Raw genomic sequence first — 20,461 nt, 5'->3', positions numbered from 1 at the left:
GCGAAGACATATAAAAAGCACCCATGATCTAAAAAAAGAAGCCGCGAATCCATCATAATACCCTCACAAGGAAATATGAGGACGCTTACGGACTCCAACGCGCAAGTTGAAAAACCTTAATTTGAAAATACTCCATCACCACATCCGACGTAGGGAAAAACGGGATTAGTCGTTAAAACATGTACGTTGAGTATTTACCTATCAAAATTGGTATCAAGAGAATACCCGTCACCTCCTTGTTAATTATATACAACGTTCATCTCTGTAGGACCACTTTTGGGAGTTATACCGAATTTTACGCTCGAAATTGTTTCTAAAGCTTCTCCACAATCGCGTCAGTACGCTGCTGCGAATATTTCTACCATCTACGTGGTACTTGCTGTGGTTTAACTGCTCTCCACTCGCCACATTGGTTCTCGTTTAACCTCCAACTCTAAAAATATTTTGCCTCCATGCATAAAGATCTATGGTGGGCTTCTTCAACCTCTTTGCAACATCTACACAACCACAAGTCGATTCTACAGGATGGGAAAAGCCGCCAAGACCCGAAAGTTTGCCGCGACCAAGCGGATGATCAAGGCCACGGACCCGCGACTCAAGAAGAACAAGGAGGACATTGAAGCGCAGGCAGCAAAGAAGAACAAGGAGGAGGAGCTGGTTCGAGAGGTGCCTCGAGTGTCGTCGGCGCTCTTCTTCCAATACAACGAGGCCATCAAGCCGCCCTACCAGGTGCTTATTGATACGAATTTCATAAACTTCAGCATCCAGAAAAAGCTGGACATTCACAGAGCCATGATGGACTGTCTGTACGCCAAAGCCAACCCCATTGTCACTGACTGCGTCATGGCGGAGTTGGAGAAGCTGGGGCCCAAGTACAGAATTGCGCTCAAGCTGGCCCGAGACCCCCGAATCAAACGGCTCACGTGCACCCACAAGGGCACCTATGCCGATGATTGTCTGGTGAACCGAGTGCTGCAGCACAAGTGCTACATTGTTGCCACCAACGATCAGGATCTCAAGCGACGGCTCCGAAAGGTGCCCGGTATTCCGCTCATGGGCGTGGGAAACAAGGGATATGTCATTGAGCGTCTTCCCGATGTTTTCTAACCTAGTGTAAGCACATGTTCTTACAGATATATTGTTATTTATTGCATGATCATATGGTAGCCGTGGACAAAGGTTAGAGGAGATGTCAAAGGTGAGAGTGGACACCTTTTCTGGGTCTTGGATTTTGTAGGTACATAAGTCACCTACAGAGAGTTGTAGGCCCGACTTTACAGTACTTAATGTGTATTCATGACGTATACAATCAGTTCAAGTTGTTCTGGGATTTGATACCAATGTTCCAGATGTTCAACGAGTCCTTTTGATCCCTCTTCTCAAAAGTTTGGAGCATCGTAAGATACCCGTAGAATGTACATACATGCCGTGTACTCCACACCAAGGGAATGTAGGTAAAACGTGAGAGATTGTTGATGTAGGACCTCAAAGAGTACACCAAACTGTTCAGAACGACAAGAAGAAGTCTCATTTCCAGTTCATCATGTTTTTTTCCGCGTCCTCTGCACTACTTTCCCCCTGCTTCTCTGTATACTCATTATGGGGTTCTAAGAAGATAGATGAAGCATGATAACTGGTTGATTATGGCACTTTTGAGTAGTGGATATACTCCTAGCAATTGGAGATAGATACTCTGACCTTTCGATTGATCCTAATCTCGGTATCAAGTCTTATCGAAATGTTCCACAGATGTTCAGTTGCCTTGTCCAAATAATACCGCTTGAGAACGTGATAAAGTGCAATAATGAGAGTAATTCATTATATTGATTAGCTCCAAAAGACGAGGAGAATACATTGAACATCCCAAACTTTTCCTGGTCACGTGACCCAGGCCATTCGGTCCAACACATGGTGAGTTCTTTGCAGTGCAGAGAGCAGATCCAATACTGTACACCCACTCAACTCGATCAATTGAACCTTGTTTGACGGTGTGGAAATTTCGATTTGATCACGTGACTATCACGTGACCAAACTCCTACATACTAGCTACCGATCTAGTCCACTTCCTCCCCCGAGATGTCCACACACACCTTTTCATACTTTCGTACTTAACCTAACCTAACTAGATGCTTAGAGTTCAAGTATACGTCGGGGATGCCCCTGCCACCCTCCCCCCTGTAGCTAACTCATCACGGTTCGACTTGTACTCGTACTTGTTCTTCACACAACACACAATGAGTCTCCTTCCGAAACGATGGCTGCGGCTCGCGCTGCAACTGACACTAGCCATTGGCTGTGTGTTGTTTGTGGCCGAGTACTTTGGCATGAGCCGGGTCGCGCAACAGTCCACGGGGGCCGCGCGGGCTCTGCTCTACAGGTACCACGAGGGCCAGGTGATCACCGAGGTGTCTGTGATGCGGTGCCTGCGGGTGTCGACGTGTTCTTTTCCCGAGGGCTGGGAGGTGATCAACAAGGACCTTCATCTGGGCGACTCGTGGAAATACAAATCGTTTCTCATGGTGCAGAAGAAGGCCCAGAAGGACCTGCAGAAGGGAGACCAGACCGTTCTGGACATTGCCTTCAGCGACGGCGACGGCAAGGTGCCTCAGCGGGTGCTGGATCTGCTCGATCTGCCCCCTGGAACAGAGAGATTGCTGCAACTCAAGGCCACGGGCTGGCAGTACCTCCAGGACAACATGTGGGCCCAATTCGGCGTCTTCAGTCAGAAATCCATCACCGGCCTGACCGTTCTGTACGGCCCTGATGCGGTGGACCCTCGTCCTGGATGGACACTTTCAGACGAGTACATTTTGGACTCAAAGCAAAAGGGTACACATAAGGATCTACGTCCCCGGCTTTCGTTCCAGCGAGAAACGTCCGAGAGCGTCAAGAAGCCGAGTCTGCGGGTCCACGGCTCCAAGTTCAAAATCATGCAACTGGCAGACTTGCACTACTCCACCGGCTTTGGCAAGTGTCTGCAACACGTGGCCGCTGATACCGATCCCGAGGGCGCTTGCCAGGCGGATCCTCTGTCTCTACAGCATATTGAGGCGTTTTTGGACCGCGAAAACCCGGATATGGTAGTTCTGACAGGTGATCAAATCTATGGAAGTGCAGCTCCAGACGCAGAAACTGCTCTTCTTAAGGTTTTGGCGCCTCTGATCCGCCGCAAGGTACCGTGGGCGGCTGTGTTTGGTAACCATGACCACGAGGAGACTAACATGAACCGTGCCCAGCAGATGGCGTTGATGGAGTCCCTTCCTTACTCTCTATCTCAAGCTGGCCCGGAGGATGTGGACGGAGTAGGCAATTACTGGCTTCAGGTTCTGGCTCCCAAGTCTGACAACCCCGCGGTGACACTCTACTTCCTCGACACCCATGCCAAACACCCCAACCAGAAACTGTTTCCAGGCTACGATTGGGTGCGAGAGTCGCAATTGGAGTGGCTGGAAAAGGAACACAAGCAGCTGCAGCCTCTGCAGAACAAGTACACCCACATCCACCTGTCAATGGCCTTCTTTCATATTCCTACTACTGAATACAGAAACGCCCGTGGCAAGAAGATGATTGGACAATGGAAAGAAGGAGCTGCCGCGCCCAAACACAACTCGGGAGTGCGCAAGCTGCTCGAAGAGATTGGAGTGTCCGTCATCTCTGTGGGTCACGATCATGTCAATGACTTTTGTATGTGGGATGATGTCACTGCTCACAAGGACGACATTCCGCCCATGTGGCTTTGTTACGGAGGAGGACTAGGAGAGGGAGGATACGGAGGCTATGGTGGTTACGTGCGACGAATGCGGGTGTTTGAGATTGATACTGAGGCGAATTCCATCACCAGCTGGAAGAGAAAGGTATCTGATTACGATGAGACTTTTGATAGGCAGGTTCTTGTCAGGAACGGAGCTCCGTTCTTGGAAAAACGAACCTAACAAGCTGCTTCACCAGCTCGTTATTGAGGAATCATGTGGATCAACTGACGCTGCGAACGTGCTTGCAGTAATCTCTCCTCCACTTACTTTTACAATCATGTCTGGCCCCCAACACACTGCTTACAACTTGTTATCTAGCAGGATATTTATATAAACCGAATTTGAGAACATCAAATGTTCAAGTGCTTGTATCATAATTAAAAAAAAAAAAAAGGATTGATTTGATTTGATTTTATTGATTATTTTACAAAAACCACAATCTGGTAGATGGAAAATAATCCATAAAATACCCAACAAAATGTTCAAGTAATTCCCAACAAACATAAACAATTGATCCCACATGTCCTCGTTCGTTAATATTAAAAACCTTATTTGACATTCCCTCCCCACGTGACATTTTAGCCCTTGTCCAAATTACCCGTTTGGGACCAAAAACTTTTTCTTGAACCTTAATATGAATAAGGTGTGTCACGTGATTATGTCTAACGGGAAATACTTTGTTAGAAATCCACGCAATTGAGTGCTTGTGGCGGCGTAGGATAATATTGAGGCCATTTTTGAGGGCCATGGTTTTCCCGGGGGGGTGTTATTTTTGCCGTATTCGGAATATTGACGAGTTTGGGACGCGCGGGCAGTTTGGGAGCAACTTCCGGGTAACTGGAATGGGTACGAGAAATGGGGGGTTTGAGGAGATCAAAATGGAGCTATGGAGCCAGGGAGCAATACTCTAACATTAGTTTTGTATGGTATCATACAAGTTTATGTCCGAAATACGGTTGTCAATTCAGCCTGGACCAATTTAGGGTTACCCTACCTGCATGAGACGCATAGAGGTGGGATTAAGAGGTGGGTATGGTCCATTCGAGAGTGTGTGATCAATTTTTTTTTTTGATCACGACCATTTTCTAGTGACCGAGGTCACCGTCTGCGCCTTTTCGAGCGACACACCACCCCCCGGAGCTTCCGCGGACCCCACATGTTCAATCAGATTCCGTCGACTCCTAGTCCTTTTGTGGTTCCTCCGTCTTCCTACTCCGCCGCCAACATCAACATCAACACCATGGAGGCGCCTCATTATTTGCAGGGGGCTTCTGAGGACGTGAAGCAGAAGCATGCGTACATTTCTTCTGTGCTTTCGCGGGGCAAAATGACGGTTCCCATGCTCAAGAGCGTTCTGAAGAGCCTCAACCTGGGCACGACCGGACTCAAGCAAGTGCTCAAGGAGCGGCTCATGTACTACGTGACTCAAGTGACGACTACAGACATGTTCTCGCATCGGATAACGACCATGTACGATCTGATCAAGAGCGAACTGAATGGAACCGCCAGCCCCGTGGCAGCCTCGACTAATCGAGGTCCTTACAATACGGTCTTCTACAGCCCACCGCAAGCGCAAACGGTGGCTGCCAAGGTGAAGACCATGCCGCCGCAGTCGGACCTCGTGGTCAGCTTACCGCCGCCACTCAGCTTTTCCAATACGCCATTCTACAAGATCAAAGAGGCGTTACTACCCGGAATGATCTTGTCCAAATCAGCCGAACAGAGAGTCACACGCATGGAGTTCAAGCTGCCCGAGTACTACATCCGCGCCGTCGAGGAGGAAGCCGAGCAACGCAAACAAGGCACGATCTATCCGAAATACGGCGTTCGGCTTTTTGGGCAGATTCTGCAACCGGAGTGCACCTCCAAAACAGCCTCGTGCGAGTTTCCCATCGCTCTGCAGCTCAAGGTCAACGATAAGGCCGTGGAGGCCAACACACGGGGTATGAAGAACAAGCGAGGCACTACGGTGCCGCCTGACGTGACTGACCTGATAAAACCGCAAAAAGCAACCCAGAGATTGGAGACTTATTATTCGCATTGTGCCGAAATCAGATACGGAATTTGGGCCTATGTTGTGGAGGCACAGTCCATGACGCAGGTGCTCAACGACATCAAGACCAGACACATTCTTCGGGATAAACCGCTGGAGATTATTAGGTCGTTCTACAGCGATGAAGACGTGGTGGTGGACAATTACCCCCTGAAGCTCAAATGTCCGATCTCCTTCTCTCGAATGGAAGTGCCTGTTCGATCTGTGTTCTGCAAACACGTGCAGTGCTTTGACGGCCGGTCGTTCTTGCAAATGCAGCATCAGGCCGCCCAGTGGCGATGCCCCGTTTGTGACGACCCCATGTCGTACGCGTCTCTAGCCGTGGATGACTTTATGAGCGAGATTCTGGCCCATGCGCCGGAAGGGGCTGATAGTGTGTCTCTCTTAAAAGATGGCTCGTACGAGATTCCTCAGGACGATAGTGATGGGGAAGCCAGTAGTCCTGAACCTGACTGGTTGAAGAAGCGGCATCCTGATCCTCCGTTGGTTGTGTCCTTGGACTCTGACGATGACGACGATGGAAACAACAACAGCAGCAACGCAAATGACTCTACTGCCGCCCCTGCGACTGCCTCTCCTACACCGTCTAGACCTCAGACCAACGGTACTCATTCCAACGGAAGTGCACGATCCAGTCTTGGAGACACATCTCGCAGCACAGCTGCCACGTCAGTCACGTCAGCCACACACGCGCCTTTAGAGCTCCCACCACCTGAACAATACCAGCATCCTCTTCCTGTGCTTCCTGCTACAGCCAATCAGGCTTCACCCGAGCAACCCCAACAATCTCCCTCCTCACGGCCCGAACGGTCTGGAAGCACGCATTCTACATCTTCCATTCCCGAGCCCAAACGCCGACGAACGTCGCTCGACTTTGCCCTGCCTCCCTGGACCGGCGGCATACTGGGTGACGCGTCCGCTTACCCGGACGTGATCACCATGGTGGACGATTCCAGCTCCGATAGCACGTCGCCGCCGCGGAATCTGCCCACGCTGCCGAAAACGTACTCACACAACGACCTAGGTCTGCCGTCGTGGGAGTCGGGCATCTTTTCGTCTAAAAATACTAACAAGCTCACTTCAGCCAGCCCCGACACTGCGGCCACTTCTGTGAGTCCCAACGCCAATGGCAATGGCACTCCTCTGGGCCGAAGTAATGCCGTCAGACGCGGCCCTCGACCCCAAAAGACCGTCGTAGAGGTCGTTGATCTTACTTTGTCGGATTAACTGAAGAACGAGCCAGTACATACATCGCGCCGACACAGATTATATTGTCGGCATGCTTCTAGCACTAGTGTAATATATCTATACTAACTGGGGTGTTTCCCCTATGAATGAGACCGGAGTGGAGAGTTGTAGATAGATGGGAGTACCAGTGGGTCGAAGCAAAGCTGATGAGGAAACGGGTCCGTTTGGTGAGGACTATCTCAGAAAGAATTCTGTACAGTATGTACTCGTACTATTGGTCCGGGCGATTCCAGCTGGTCAATCTTCGGTGCTGCTCCTATCTTTTACTGGTGGTTGTCCAGTCCAGCGTGATCATAACAACTATGACAAGATGAACTATGGCGTCGCGAAAAAGGACCTTTCTGTGTGCAACCCTGTGCCGGATCCATTAAACAGCCGACTTCCGGTCACGTAGAGACACGCATGTCTCGAGCCTGTACGAGTACACTGCACTGATACAATCCTCGTTGTCAACGATGGGCTGATCCACCTTGAGCAGATCAGTGGGGTTTGGGGTTTTCGTGAGTGGCGATCATCATCGTGAAGATGACAAGACTGCTCCAACAGAGCGAAACAGCCAAATAGAGCACCAGAACCATGCATTTTCGACCTGGGTATAAACGGCAATCTCGTCTGTTCAGCAATTGGTCTGTACAGCAACTTCAAGCTGCTGAGGTTGCTTCCAGTATACTCCGTCGCCCCGCATTGGACTGAGTCCTACATGTCTTAGTCACGTTCGCGGTCTCTAGCTCCGATGAAGGGGCGCGTCTAAGACCGAACTGAGGTGTGTCCATGTAAGATGTGCTTAGACTGACAAGTGACCCATAGATGTCGGGCAAAGTCGTCTATACGACTGCGAAGTGACCACTTGTTCTTGTTGCTCACGCACATGGACTCACGTCTCCTTACAAATAGAATTAACAGTTCTTTTTCTCCAGGCTGCATGACAAGGTTGTTCGTCATGGAGCAGGAAGTGGACGTCAGGAGGTGGTTGGGCAGGTGAGTCTGGGTGGGACTGCAGTAACGTGAAAAAGACGGGCCGAATGGATCCGTTTGAGTCGATCCTAGACCCTCTGAGTTGACAAAACTTTTGCTGTAATGAAGGAGTCGGTGCTCCTGTAGTAAGAGTAGCCTCTAACCTCGGAATGTAAAGGGATAGAAACAAAGACCGAAACTGAACCGAAACTGACCCAAAACAGACGGTGAGAGTAATCTTGTTTGCGGGGGGACGATGTGTTTGTGTCTGTGTCTGTGTCTGTGTCTGTGTCTGTTCGGTCCGTTCATCTGTTCTGTGTCTGTCTGTCGGACATTATGTCTGTGTCTGTCGGTCGGTCATCTGTCTGTGTCTGTCTGTCGGACATATGTCTGGTCTTTCGATCCGTCTGTCGGTTGATCTTCCATGTGGGGCTCACCTCGCGAAACAGCTTCTTGCCTCGAACCTCAGACACGGTCTTAGCGTCGTACTCACATCACTCGCGGCTTTGTAGCTCGTGCGGTCAGATGGTGTTACAGTTCAAGACCAATGTTAACCTTGAGCAACGAGACTGTCTCAGGCTGACACGGCTTTGTCCCCCGGTTGAGTTAAGAGGTGTTGATCTTGGTGATCAAAACAGAAGTTAAAGTGGGTTGGTCTAATAATTTTTGGTAATATATAATTATTAAATAAATTAAATTAAATAACATATATATATAAAACACATAATCTACTCCCAGCTCAATCAGAAACAATCATTAGTCATTAAATAATATATATAATCAGCCACTGATTAAACAGTCTCGGTGTACTGAGGATGAGGGTCCTCCTCGTGAGAAGGCTCCTCAGCAAGCTCGTCCATGGGCTTCTCGTCCAGATCCTTCTCGGCGTATCGAGAAGGCATGTGGTCGGGCACCCAGGAGGCGGTTCGCCACGCAGGCACCTTGGCGTCCCACATCATGTCAATCTCCTCCAGAGTCTTACCCTTGGTCTCGGGGAAGAGCAGGAAGACGTGGATGCACATGACGACACAGAAGACACCGAAGATGATGTACGTCTTCCAGTTGATGTTCTTGAAGGCGGTAGGCACAAACATGGCCAGAGCAAAGTTGAAAGCCCAGTTGGCTCCAGCGGTGATGGAGTTGGCCATAGCTCGCTGCTTGTTGGGGAAGATTTCCGAACAGTAGAGCCAGATACCGGGACCCCAGGTGGGCGCAAACGAGGCCACAAACAGATAGCAGCAGGCAATGATGGCCTTTCGCGCAGTCTTGTGGTTGTCGTCGATAAAGATGGTGGTGTAGGGGTCGGCAGCAATGTTCTTTTCGGGGTTGGCAGGCAGACCTCCGGGCATCTGGGTACCGTAAGCACCGAGCATTCCTCCGACGGCAAACAGCCAGGTCATCATGAAGAGACATCCGACAATGAGCAGAGGTCGTCGTCCAATCTTATCAATGAAGAGCAGGGCAGGAATGGTCATGACCACGTTGATAATGTACTGGATAGAGGAGGAGACAAGAACAGAAGACTTTCCGGAGTAGCCGGCCATCTTGAAGATGATGACCACGTAGTACATCATGACGTTCATTCCGGTGAGCTGCTGCCAGATCTGGGCCCAGATACCCACCATGGTTCGGTTGATGGAGTCCTTTCGGAACAGATCCCACACCATGACGGTCTTGGACTCGTGGTCGATTCGCACCACTTCTCGCAAGTCTTCAATCTCCATAAGAATGTCCTCCTCGGTACCGTAGTTGCCGTTGACAGATCGGATGATCTGGATGGCCTCTTCCCAACGGTCCTTGGATGCCAGCCATCGAGGCGACTCGTCCAGGAACATCATTCCAAACGCCAGCATGGCTCCGGGAATCATCTGGATACCCCAGGCCAGACGGAAAGAAGCAGGGCCCTTGATGTACGAGCAACCAAAGGAGATGTAGAACATGATCAGAATACCCCAGGTGACGGCCCACTGGAAACAGCCGACCAGCCGACCTCGAATCTTCTTGGGGGACAGCTCGGAAATGAAGACAGGAATCTGAGAAGAACCAATACCAATACCAATACCGGAGATGACACGGCCGGCAATCAGCTGGCCCATGTTCTGGGCTGAGCACTGAATGGCCGCGCCGACTATCCACCAGGCAGCAGCAATCTGGATAGTGGGCTTTCGGCCGATTCGGTCAGAAATGAAACCGGCAAACGAACACGACAGCATGGAGCCGCCGGCCATGGAGGCTGTGATACCTCCCTGCTGGATGGAGGTGGGGTGACCAAAGTACTGCATGTACTGGTCTTCGCCGACAAAGGCGGAAACCGACGAGATATCGAAACCAAAGAGCATACCGCCCATGGTGGCTACCGCCGCCGTAAGGTAGGGGTTGTGGACCTTGTACATTGTGAGTTGAGAGGTGTACAAGAAGTTGGTGGAGAACAAAGTGGAAAGAGAATCTGGGGAATCTGGGGACGCGTTATTTATAAGTGTTTGGTGCTACTCCGATCCGTGTTTGGAACAAGAGACTGCTGCTCGTTGGCCTTGCACTTTTCGTTTTCAAACAGACTCCAACTCTGCAACTCTCGCCGCAACTAAACTCTGAGCGGCAGCTGAGTTTCCGGAGCCTGTCAAGAGCCCATCGACTCCAGCGCGCGTCTTTGTGTTGCGATGAGCTTGGCGGTGGGCCGGTGTAACGGCCCAGGTCTTGTGCCTTGTGTCAGGGTCTTGTATTGTGTGTCAGGGGCATGTTTGTCCTGCGAGTCCCAACTCCACCAGAGAGTTGACGAGATGGTTCGAGGAGTGGCGGGGCAGAGGAAGTTTACATTGGTCAAGCATGCGAATCCAAAAGAGGGCTTCACAGCTCCAAACCTTGGGGCCTAGAGGGCTTGTGCCGTGCTATAACCATGTGAGCTCTGGATGTGGAAGGAGTAGTGGTAAGACATGTGGGCCGAGGTAAGTGGAGGGGGGCACACTGTTGTGGTATGAGTTGATGACGGCTTTCTTGGTGCGACGGTCAAGTCCCCGTCATCATTTGCCATACTATAGACGCTATAGGCCGTCTTCTATGACGTGCAACTAAGCGCGTCATGTTCCCCAACATACGCATATGAGAGCGTTTTGTGCAAGCGCACGCATGGAAAATGTGGGGCGGATCTGGAGTGTGAAAGTCGGCTATTGTTCCGACCCCGGCCCAGAGTCGTCGCCGGCTTCGAATCGAGCCCGTTTGAGAAAGACAAAGCCTCGCCATGATGTCACCAAAGAAGCACTGAAGCACATGGTTTGTCAACCCTCACCCAAACTACCGGACGAGACCCTTGAGAAGCCAGCTATCTGACCGTCATCTGACAAGACCGCTTCGGTCCACTGATTTCATTTGCCACTATTCTCCGTCTGCCCCTTCCGACTTGCTTTGTTTGCGTCTAGACACATACAGGTGCAGTAGCAATGACAATGACCCCAGTCAGCGCTGTACCTCAAGGTTAGGCTTCAAACTAGCAGTACAAAATTTCTCCGGGGAAAAAATTTGATTCTATTCTTAATCGGTGCGGACGGGGAGACGAAACCATGTGGGCAAAAGAGTGCAACTTCCCCGCACAAATGACCCCACAAAACCGGCTGCGTTGGAAGCCTCCGTCTCATACGGTTGCTATACGGCGTGCGACCGAACCCTGGGCCCGGTAGAGTCTCCAACCGCTTCCCCGCGTCATTAGTCACACCCTTTAGTCGCTCTTCCTAACACTCATGTACCTTGCCCGCAGTCCGAGTCTCTCCGACGAGTTAATCCGTCGGAAAAACGCGGCTGTCATGCGGCTTGGCCTGCATCTTGAGGTGCTAAATCGAGGTGCCAGGGGGAGGGGAATTTTCCGTTTTTCGGCCGAAATCAAATGATCCGGGACCCAGCTTTCGATTAACCAACTCCCGGCCGAGCCCCACCGCTTGCTGGTCCCACTACGTGCTGCCCAAAACCATGGTCTGATGTGACCAGACGCACCACAACCTACGTTAGGAATGTACGTGAAGAGACGCTAAGACCATGAATAATGAAAAGCAAAAAGCCAACAACCGAAATGAAATGAAAATTTTGCTCGCGTGAGTGCAGATTGACGACTCTGGTGTGTTTGTGTAGACCAGTACAGTAGTTGGGGAGACCCACTCGTGCTACAATGAGCATAGCTAACAGAGCTATGAGCCATACAAGTTGTAGCATGAGTGAGTCTCTACTCTCAGTACAGTACAAACGCCCGAAATAGCTCCTGTCTCACATCGTCTACTAATACTGGCCACATCTGCAAAGTCCGCAGCCCCGCATGTTACTCCTGGATCACTAAACTATCCCCCCGGAACATTGTAGCGGCTGGATCCACCCAACGTTGAGAGTCCACATGGAGCTTACATTTACACTAGAGTTATAGTCCGTAGCCGTTTATCGGGCGAGAGATAGCCGGTCCAGACGGCATGGGCGCTAGTTGGTCCAGTCTACGACTTGCCAGACGGCTTATTAATGCAGCAGGATAAACCCTCATCCCGTCTCCCCACAACTATATCCCTCAAAATGCCCTGCCTGAAAACCCCACAGTTTCTCGCTCCACGGAGGTTTTTTGTCACCAGGGGTGGACTGCAATGGGCCGAGTCTGGCTCTGCCGTACAGCTTGAGAAATCTTGTCCTTTGTAGACTCCGTAACTGTGCAAAAGTACGAACAGCCGCCTATGATGCAAACACGCATATGGCGGAGGTCGGACCAAGACGATGGAGGTCGGAAGATGATGGAGGTCGGATTAAGACGAAATAATGATTGGAGCTGTTCAACCGAACATGGCCCGAACTATAGCTATTGTTCTGAGTTATTACTGTTGCTACTACAGTACCGGCCATAAGAGCAAAGTTATGAGCTATGGCCGAAGAGACTAGCTCGTAGTACTCTACGAAGTATAGTGGTAGTTCTGCAAGGGTTTACGACCCCGCTATTTCCAGAATTACAAAGAAGTGAGACAGACATGGAGTTATTCGAGCTTGCCGGACCGACAGACCAGATCGTTCTTTTGGAGTCCTACGTAGAAGGGCTATAGATCGTATAGGACATGTCTGGATACACTCGAGAACAGCAATAGAAGAAATATAACAAGTCACAACTGCATCAACAAGTCTGAACACTCGTCGAACTGCTGAAATCGTTTCATCTCGGAAAAACAATGTTCCGGACAAGTCTGAGACACGCCGCTAACTACAATTAGCTACCCGCCCCTTGTAGTCCAGACTCTCGGATATGTCTGTCGCAAACTACAAGTATGTACTACTTGTAGTACAGTACGTACAATTGTTGAGTGAAACATGTCACGGCTCTAGGTCGGTATTCAGTATGGTGGAGTTAGACGCTCCAAAACTAACGTACCTGTGTAAGTCTTCTAACGACTTGTCCCCGTAAATCAATTCTTATGCATTACTTGTATTCGTATTTGTACCCTCCTGAATTCCACTTCTCATCCAAAACAACCAACTGGATGATTGCTGGATGGTCCACCCTGTATGGTGGCTTAAGAGTATATATCTCTCTATCTTCGCTTGGGCTTGGCCTTAACCTCCTCGGCCTTTGTCTGGTGGAACCGCACCGTGTGGGGGATGTCCTTGTTGTTATATGAGTGGCCCTTGCTCCAGTCGTACGACTGTGCGTACGCGAATATAGAGCCGTCGCGGTTGAAGGCTGTGGCGGGAATGGTGCATCCTAGTTGTGGGTAGCCCTTGAGTCTGTGGCGGGAGTCCTTGTCCCAGAAGGTGAGCGATCCATCTGCACCGGCCGTGCAGAAAGTACCCTCCTGAGGATGGAACGAGATGGCGTTGACGGCGTAGATGTCGACCTCGTTCTTTGACGGGTTGGGGGTCTGTCGGTGGCACTTGAACGAGAAGTTCTTGTTCTTAGCCTGTGTGTCGTCCACGTACTGAATGCCGCATCGGCCCTCGATAGAGCCCACGGCAAAGCCGTCGCCGGCGGGCCAGCAGGAGACCACACGGGTCTGGAACTTGAGAGACGACTGCAGCGTCTTGGCCACGGCTCCGGGGTTGCTGAGGTTGATGGCCAGAATGTGTCGCTCAGCGGTCGCCACAACAAGCAGCTGCTTGGACGTGTCCATGGAGTACGCCCGCTCGGGCAGCGCAATGGTGGACACGGGGTTGGGAGTTCGCAGGTCCCAGTAGTGCAGCTTCTTGTCCCATCCTGCGGATGCCAGAATAGGTGTGTCTGAAGGTCCAGCGGCGACGAATCGCACGCATCGGACGGACGACTCGTGCTGGCCGACCTGCTGCGCCTGTTGCGATTGCATGTCAAACACCCTCACGGCGTTATCACAGCCTCCAGACGCCACCTTGGTTCCGTCCAAAGACCAGTGGGTGGACAGCACTGGCGCCTGGTGGTCGTAGAGAGCCACTCCCCTTGACTGGCCCTGCGGAGACACCTCGTAGATGCGCACCTTTTTGTCCCACGACGCCACCGACAGAAACTCGGCCTGTGGAGAGAAGCAAATGTCGGACACAGAGTCCTCCGGCGGATTGGCTAGAGTGGGGTCATTGGCCATATCCTGGACCGTGCCGGCCGAGGACGTTTGGGTCAGGCCGCCGAAACCCGAAGTAGTTCTTGCGCTTCCAAACACGCTAGACATGGCTCAGTAGTGATGTTCAGCGTCAGCGATTTTTTTTGGCACACTGATGTTGATGCACAAAAACATAAACTTTGTGAAAGGTTATGACTAGTGGGGGTGGGAGGGTGTATGGAAAATATATCTAAATATATAATAAAAAAAGAGAGCCTGGTGCGCGAAAATAGAAATTATACATTTTAAAACTAGTGTCATCGGGTGGAATTTTTATATATATATATATATATATATATTTGTTATTTATATTGAAGCTGAAAAGATGGACGTTTGCTCACTGTTTAGATTGTAAAGTATTTTTGGGGCATATTGGGGGCACTCTATTTTGGGGGCTGATATATTGAAGGTTAAATTGGAATTTTATTATCTGATATATTAATATATATTTTTTTGAGGAAATTGGGAAATCGGGAAATTGAAAAATTGGAAAATTGAAAAATTGGAAGATTGAAAAAAATTGCGAAAAAAAAATAAACCGACACAATCAATGACTAAAAATGTTTGCTCAAGTAGAGTAAGAATACAAGGTAAGGTAAGGTAATGTTTCACCCGGGAAACACCCCCGGATCATGTCTGAGTGGGCTCCGACTAGCTACAAGTGACTAAGAACTACAAGTTACCTAACCACCCATATGAACGCGATTCATCATCAGATTGCTGTACAACTACTACTGCTGTCTTGACGGCATCGATACAAATATATCCCCGTGTACTATCTCAGTCAGATGTCTTGTTGCTCAGCAACCTATAGTGTTATGTCTGAGACTGTACCGAAATGGCATGCTGCTGAGACAGACCCATGTTTGAGAGCAGGAACGAGGAAATACACGTGAAACAGTTGGAGTTTGTGTAACTGAGGACATTTCTGATTCATTTTCAAAGTCTCCAGGTCGATAGCGCACCTACAACCCATTCGGTATTAACTCATCTAGCCCTGTAACGTTGTCGATCATTGTTTATCTTTGTTTTTTTGGGAGGATCAACCCATTTTCCACCGTCAGTTGCTCTACAATATATTGGTGCGAGTACTTGTACGGGAGGTGACATTCCAAGCCATAAGATACAATTAATTAGTGATAGTGTACAAGATAGTACGAAAAAGAAGCGGGTGCAAAACTAGTTGTTGTTGAGACCCACACCCAGACCCACACCCAAAGAAATACCCAGGATACAGATGACGATGAGCAGACACCACCACTTTTTCTTTCGCAGGGCTCGGGCCTTGATGACGGCCTTGTTGGTGTGTCCCAGACCCTGCTCGATGTCTGTCTGCACGGCCTGTGTCTGGTTGTCGATATGCTGCACGGGGGCCTCCTGCTCGGCCACCAGAATCTCCATGTCGTGGAAGAGCTGGGCCAGCTCGGCCATGGTCTGCTCGATCTTCTGGATCTCCCGGTGTCGGTTCTGCACCTCGGACAGCGCCGTCTGGGCCTCTCCTCGTCGGTTGGAGGTCATGAGGGCCTGTGAGAAGATCTGCTCGCCCTGGGCATCGTCAATGGCGGCCTTGACCTGGGCGTCGGTCGCCTCGGGCTGCACAATACGGTACTGTCGCTCGGCCTGCTCCCGGTACTTTTGTCGGTAGGTGGCCTCCACGGTCTGGTATCGCTGGATGGAGCTCATGAACTGACGCTTGAGGTTTTCGGCCTGGGTCTTTTTGGTGGAGTCGCCGGACGAGTACTTTTGCAGGTTCTTGATGCGGTCCTTGAGCGACTGTGACAGAGACATGGACTCGTTGGACAGGCTCTGGATCTGGTCCTGCGTGTACGAGCCCTGCTCCTCGGAAATCTCGTTGAGAGATCTCTTGTGCAGCGTCTCGATGGTGTCGATGTTTTCGTCGTACTGCAGCAGCGACTTTTTGATGTCGTCCACCTCCTCGAAGAAGGCGCCCATGTCGTTACCGCCCTTGTAGGGCTTTCGAGCCGACGACGAGCCTCCGCCGGCCGCAGCCACCATGGAGGGCTTGGTAGCCGGAGCAGACTGGGCAGCAGGAGGGGCGGCGCTGTAGTCGGTGGTCTGGGGCGCAACTCCGTAGGTGGAGTCTCGCTCGTAGTGGGAACTCTCGACGGGATGGGCGGGCTCGTTCAGGGCCCGGTTACCTCGGCCCTGGGTGCCAGCAACGTTGGTGGAGCTGGGGCCGTCCAGCACGGAGTCTCGCGACTCGCCATAAGGGTTGGCGCCCACCGCCTCGAGCTCGTACGAGTTGGCAGCGTCGGGCTGCTCGTAGGGGTTGTGGGGCGCGTGGCCCTCGCCTCCGTAGGGGTCCCCGTAGGGGTTTTGGGCGTCTCCGTAATTGTAGTTGGACATGAGGAGGTGAATGAGTCTTGCACCTCACAGAACGTCTATACCCTTTGTCAAACTCTACATCATGTGCGAATCCGTACAGTGCAGAAGTAGGTACCGCACTTGAGGGGTTTATCGTGGCGCGCTACCGCGACATACAGACCTCTATCGGGCGGTTTCGGGCCCGCGGCGCAAAGTCCGAGCGCCCTCCGCTGTGCTCTGCTCGAGCACACCATCTCCTAAGACCTTCTCGGCTGTAGGACAAAACCTCTTGTTGACATTGGTCTTTTAGCTCCGATATAGCCTTGCCCGAGTTAGGGGAGACTGCGCCCAACTGGGACCATTTGGGCCAACTCTGTCCAATATAGGCGCAACGACTCATTCCCAAGAGGGAGATGCGCTACTTTGGAATATGCGGACTTAAGGCGGTTTATGTTTGCGGGAGGAGGGCGAGTCCGATTTGACCGGTCGAAACCAAGGCTTTTTGGGGGGCTTCTTTCCCTTGTGTGGAGCTGTCAAATAATTATGCCAAGCAGTTAAGCGGCCGTTGGGCCCGTCAAAAGCCCGGTGCCTGGAAGCCTAAACTACTCCAGACAGATAATACCGATTAATTGTCAAATTAGTGAGAGAATTAATGAGAGAATAACAAGCAAGAAATACGGCGATATACAACAGGCAGATAAGAGTCCCCCACCTCATCTGGGGGTAGTGCACGCTATTGTCACAAGCGGGGCACTAACGTGACGAGGGGGTGAGTATATATATATATTATATATATATATTTATAGAATATAAATATCAGCTGGAAGGACCAAATCAGGTTGATTGTCGTCATTCATTCCTCGATTACCTTCCCGGAATGTTGTCGATAGAATGTGGGTGCATGGTATGTCCGGTGTACGAGTCAGTACTTGTACGAGTACATTCGCTGCTCATACTGGCACTTTTGGAAATGTGTGAGTAGTCTTATTGGACCATATGATGTGGTACGGGTACACGATTTGTAATTACACACCAGGAGTTTGTACGATATTTCGAAAGATCCGGATTGACAGGGCTCTACGTATTGTGCATTCTGCTTTCTCTCCCCCTGAACACCGTATCCGAACACAGTTGTGTTTCACCAGAATATGTGATTAAACACTCATCCCGAACGAACTATGAGTGTATAGAGACTGGTACGTTGCACATAGTGTACTTGTCACTGAGTGTATGGAGAAATGTTCGAAATTAAGTAAATTTTGTAAAAGCCGGTTACCGTGTTTTCTCAAAAACCTGTTTATTTTAATTATTAATTATTAATTTTTATTAATTTTTATAATCGGATATTGGTTGGAAAATTCGGTTTTCGTCCAAGGTGCGGCTATTTATTTTATCCAAGTAATAGTGTGTATGTTAGTGGAAACAGATGGAACAAGTGGGGGTGAAGTGGTGACACAAACGGGGTTCTGTAGATATATGAAAGGGGTCGGATCCAAGAATATTCGAGTCGAATAATAAAAATAAAACAACCTGAATCAGTTGCAAGCAACAGACAGCAACATCCACGTTCTCCAACCGGCACAACTGGGTTTGTCTCCTCTCTCTCTGGTCCTCCGCTCGAATAAGATTTTAATGCATGACCGCACACATTTGGGTGTGTTGATTCTTCGCTCTCAACTGCGCACAAGACTCATACACTCGCCATGACCACCATAGAACGCCCCTGCGACTACTATCCCTTCTGTCACCAGTTCGAGCAGGTAGACCGGGCCATCGAAAACCTGGTCAAGAGCGGCCAGCTGTACAACCAGCACAGCAACAACCACAACCACAACAACCACAGCTATGGACGCTACCAGCAGACCAACCCCCAGTCCAAGTACAGAAAGAGCCCCCAGACCCAGTACTACTACGACAAGGGAGTGGCTTCGCACCAGCAGCAGCAGCAGTACGTTCCTCAGCAACCCCAGCAGCACAGAAAGAACTACTACTACAGCCCCCAGCTGGGCAGCCAGGTCCCGCCCAACAACGTCCCTCACGTGAGCCTGACCAACTCTGCGGCCCCCATTCCAGTCGCACAGCCGCCGCAGTCGATCCAGATCCCTTCCCACTCCCACCCTGCGCCTCAGGCCTACCGATCGCAGTCGTACAGCTTCCAGGGCCATTCTCGGCTCGGATCGGTGGGATCTGTGGGCTCCATGACGTCGCCGGCTCTCGTGGCCACCTCGTCAATGACACCCGTGCTGCAGCCGACCCCGGGACCATTCACTAAGACCCAGCGACCCCGCGGAGACAGAGATGTGAACGACTTTGACGAGGTGGACTCGGCCATCAAGGGACTCGGAGACATGTCGCTGGAGCTGGACGAGATAGACGACAGGGAGGACTTTGGCAGCAAGTCGTTCGACAAGAAACCGTTCGAGTCCTCGGCCACCTCCTCGCCCATCTCCTTCACCTTTGACCCTTTTGCCGGGCTCGGAATCGGCAGCAGCAGCAAAAACGACACCACCAGCTGCAACAATGCCAACACCCCCACCGCCACTACCACTACCACTACAGACAACAACGACAAGGAGAAAACGTCGCCCCCGTCCGTGTTTGCGCCCATCGGAACCAAGCCGGACACCCTTGCATCTTCCCAGCGACCGTGGCCCAAGAAGAGTTCTCTTGGAATGTCGACCACCACGGTCTGGGGCTAACAACCCATTAAGGATACGGAACATTTTATTATTAAACGGAACGGAAAACGGATCGGATCGGTTATGTACATTTGGAGTAATGCATTTGATGAGAAAGAAGACGAAAAAGCGAGAAAATAGCTCTACTTGTAATTTCACTGAGATTCGGCATATGATCACCCCCGGTATTTTCAAACCTTATTTTAAACCGTTTATATATCGTTTGATTAAGGTTTTGATTGTAGATTAGCAGATTGATGATGGACTGATGTACGATAGTGATTAGGTGGACGTATTTTTTGGGGTGGTAGAAGCTGACTAATCATCGTGGTATTGTTCTTGTTTGTTGTAGTTAGTTTGATCAGGTAATCTCGAGATATGTATCGGCGTTATAAGTGCATAATCGTGTATTTAAGTGTGTGGATACTTTTATGTAGCTGTCGATATCAAGAACTGGATCAGGGAGAAGATGAGAGAGGGAAAAAAAGGATAAAATGTGTAGTATTTTTTCTATGTCATCTAATTGATCAAGTTTTTGTTCTCTGATGTCCCGTATTGCTTCGGATACAACCCTGACAAGTTGCGGGGATAGACTGAGTGAGAGATTTCGGGGTAAAACTTGAATACAAAGAGATGAGTTGGTTGTGAGAGGGTAACCATGATGTTTTAGTTGTATATTTCGTAAACAGAAGTCCAGTTGTTGTCTGGGCTGTTATTTTACCCACTTTGAGAACTGCAGACAAGTAGCGGTCTCGGATGAGGAGTTTGAGATACTCGCTGGGAAGACATATTGTAGGGTATTGAATGTGATTATATCTTTCAGTTGATGTGAAGGTGTTAACGAGCAAACCTTTCAAGTCACTCTCGTTTCCGTACAAG

General features: G+C 50.3%; 8 protein-coding genes across 8 annotated transcripts; 4 read left to right on the top strand and 4 right to left on the bottom strand.

Annotated features, from left to right (window-relative positions):
• Positions 1 to 525: 525 nt before the first annotated feature.
• On the top strand, positions 526 to 1,107 carry YALI1_E27548g (uncharacterized protein; the record flags this gene model as incomplete). The annotated part of the gene is made up of 1 exon (XM_504307.3): positions 526 to 1,107. One exon carries the CDS (start codon positions 526 to 528, stop codon positions 1,105 to 1,107), a length of 582 nt encoding a protein of 193 aa, XP_504307.1.
• A 1,019-nt stretch (positions 1,108 to 2,126) lies between these two features.
• On the top strand, positions 2,127 to 3,932 carry YALI1_E27532g (uncharacterized protein; the record flags this gene model as incomplete). Its single annotated transcript, XM_504306.2, has 1 exon — positions 2,127 to 3,932. The coding sequence occupies one exon, from the start codon at positions 2,127 to 2,129 to the stop codon at positions 3,930 to 3,932; it is 1,806 nt and encodes a 601-aa protein (XP_504306.2).
• A 976-nt stretch (positions 3,933 to 4,908) lies between these two features.
• YALI1_E27504g (uncharacterized protein) lies at positions 4,909 to 7,032 on the top strand (the record flags this gene model as incomplete). The annotated part of the gene is made up of 1 exon (XM_504305.2): positions 4,909 to 7,032. The coding sequence occupies one exon, from the start codon at positions 4,909 to 4,911 to the stop codon at positions 7,030 to 7,032; it is 2,124 nt and encodes a 707-aa protein (XP_504305.1).
• Positions 7,033 to 7,927: 895 nt separating this feature from the next.
• Positions 7,928 to 8,368, bottom strand: YALI1_E27469g (uncharacterized protein; the record flags this gene model as incomplete). Its single annotated transcript, XM_068283092.1, has 2 exons — positions 7,928 to 8,291; positions 8,346 to 8,368. 2 exons carry the CDS (start codon positions 8,366 to 8,368, stop codon positions 7,928 to 7,930), a joined length of 387 nt encoding a protein of 128 aa, XP_068139193.1.
• A 430-nt stretch (positions 8,369 to 8,798) lies between these two features.
• YALI1_E27441g (uncharacterized protein) lies at positions 8,799 to 11,244 on the bottom strand (the record flags this gene model as incomplete). The annotated part of the gene is made up of 2 exons (XM_504302.3): positions 8,799 to 10,462; positions 11,100 to 11,244. 2 exons carry the CDS (start codon positions 11,242 to 11,244, stop codon positions 8,799 to 8,801), a joined length of 1,809 nt encoding a protein of 602 aa, XP_504302.3.
• Positions 11,245 to 13,547: 2,303 nt separating this feature from the next.
• On the bottom strand, positions 13,548 to 14,648 carry YALI1_E27406g (uncharacterized protein; the record flags this gene model as incomplete). The annotated part of the gene is made up of 1 exon (XM_504301.2): positions 13,548 to 14,648. One exon carries the CDS (start codon positions 14,646 to 14,648, stop codon positions 13,548 to 13,550), a length of 1,101 nt encoding a protein of 366 aa, XP_504301.1.
• A 1,110-nt stretch (positions 14,649 to 15,758) lies between these two features.
• Positions 15,759 to 16,946, bottom strand: YALI1_E27383g (uncharacterized protein; the record flags this gene model as incomplete). Its single annotated transcript, XM_504300.2, has 1 exon — positions 15,759 to 16,946. The coding sequence occupies one exon, from the start codon at positions 16,944 to 16,946 to the stop codon at positions 15,759 to 15,761; it is 1,188 nt and encodes a 395-aa protein (XP_504300.2).
• A 1,661-nt stretch (positions 16,947 to 18,607) lies between these two features.
• Positions 18,608 to 19,603, top strand: YALI1_E27367g (uncharacterized protein; the record flags this gene model as incomplete). Its single annotated transcript, XM_504299.3, has 1 exon — positions 18,608 to 19,603. The coding sequence occupies one exon, from the start codon at positions 18,608 to 18,610 to the stop codon at positions 19,601 to 19,603; it is 996 nt and encodes a 331-aa protein (XP_504299.2).
• Positions 19,604 to 20,461: the final 858 nt, after the last annotated feature.

Source organism: Yarrowia lipolytica, chromosome 1E, assembly GCF_001761485.1.
Source record: "Yarrowia lipolytica chromosome 1E, complete sequence".
NCBI lineage: Eukaryota > Fungi > Ascomycota > Dipodascomycetes > Dipodascales > Yarrowia > Yarrowia lipolytica.
This window is presented reverse-complemented; position numbering and strand designations above follow the sequence as displayed.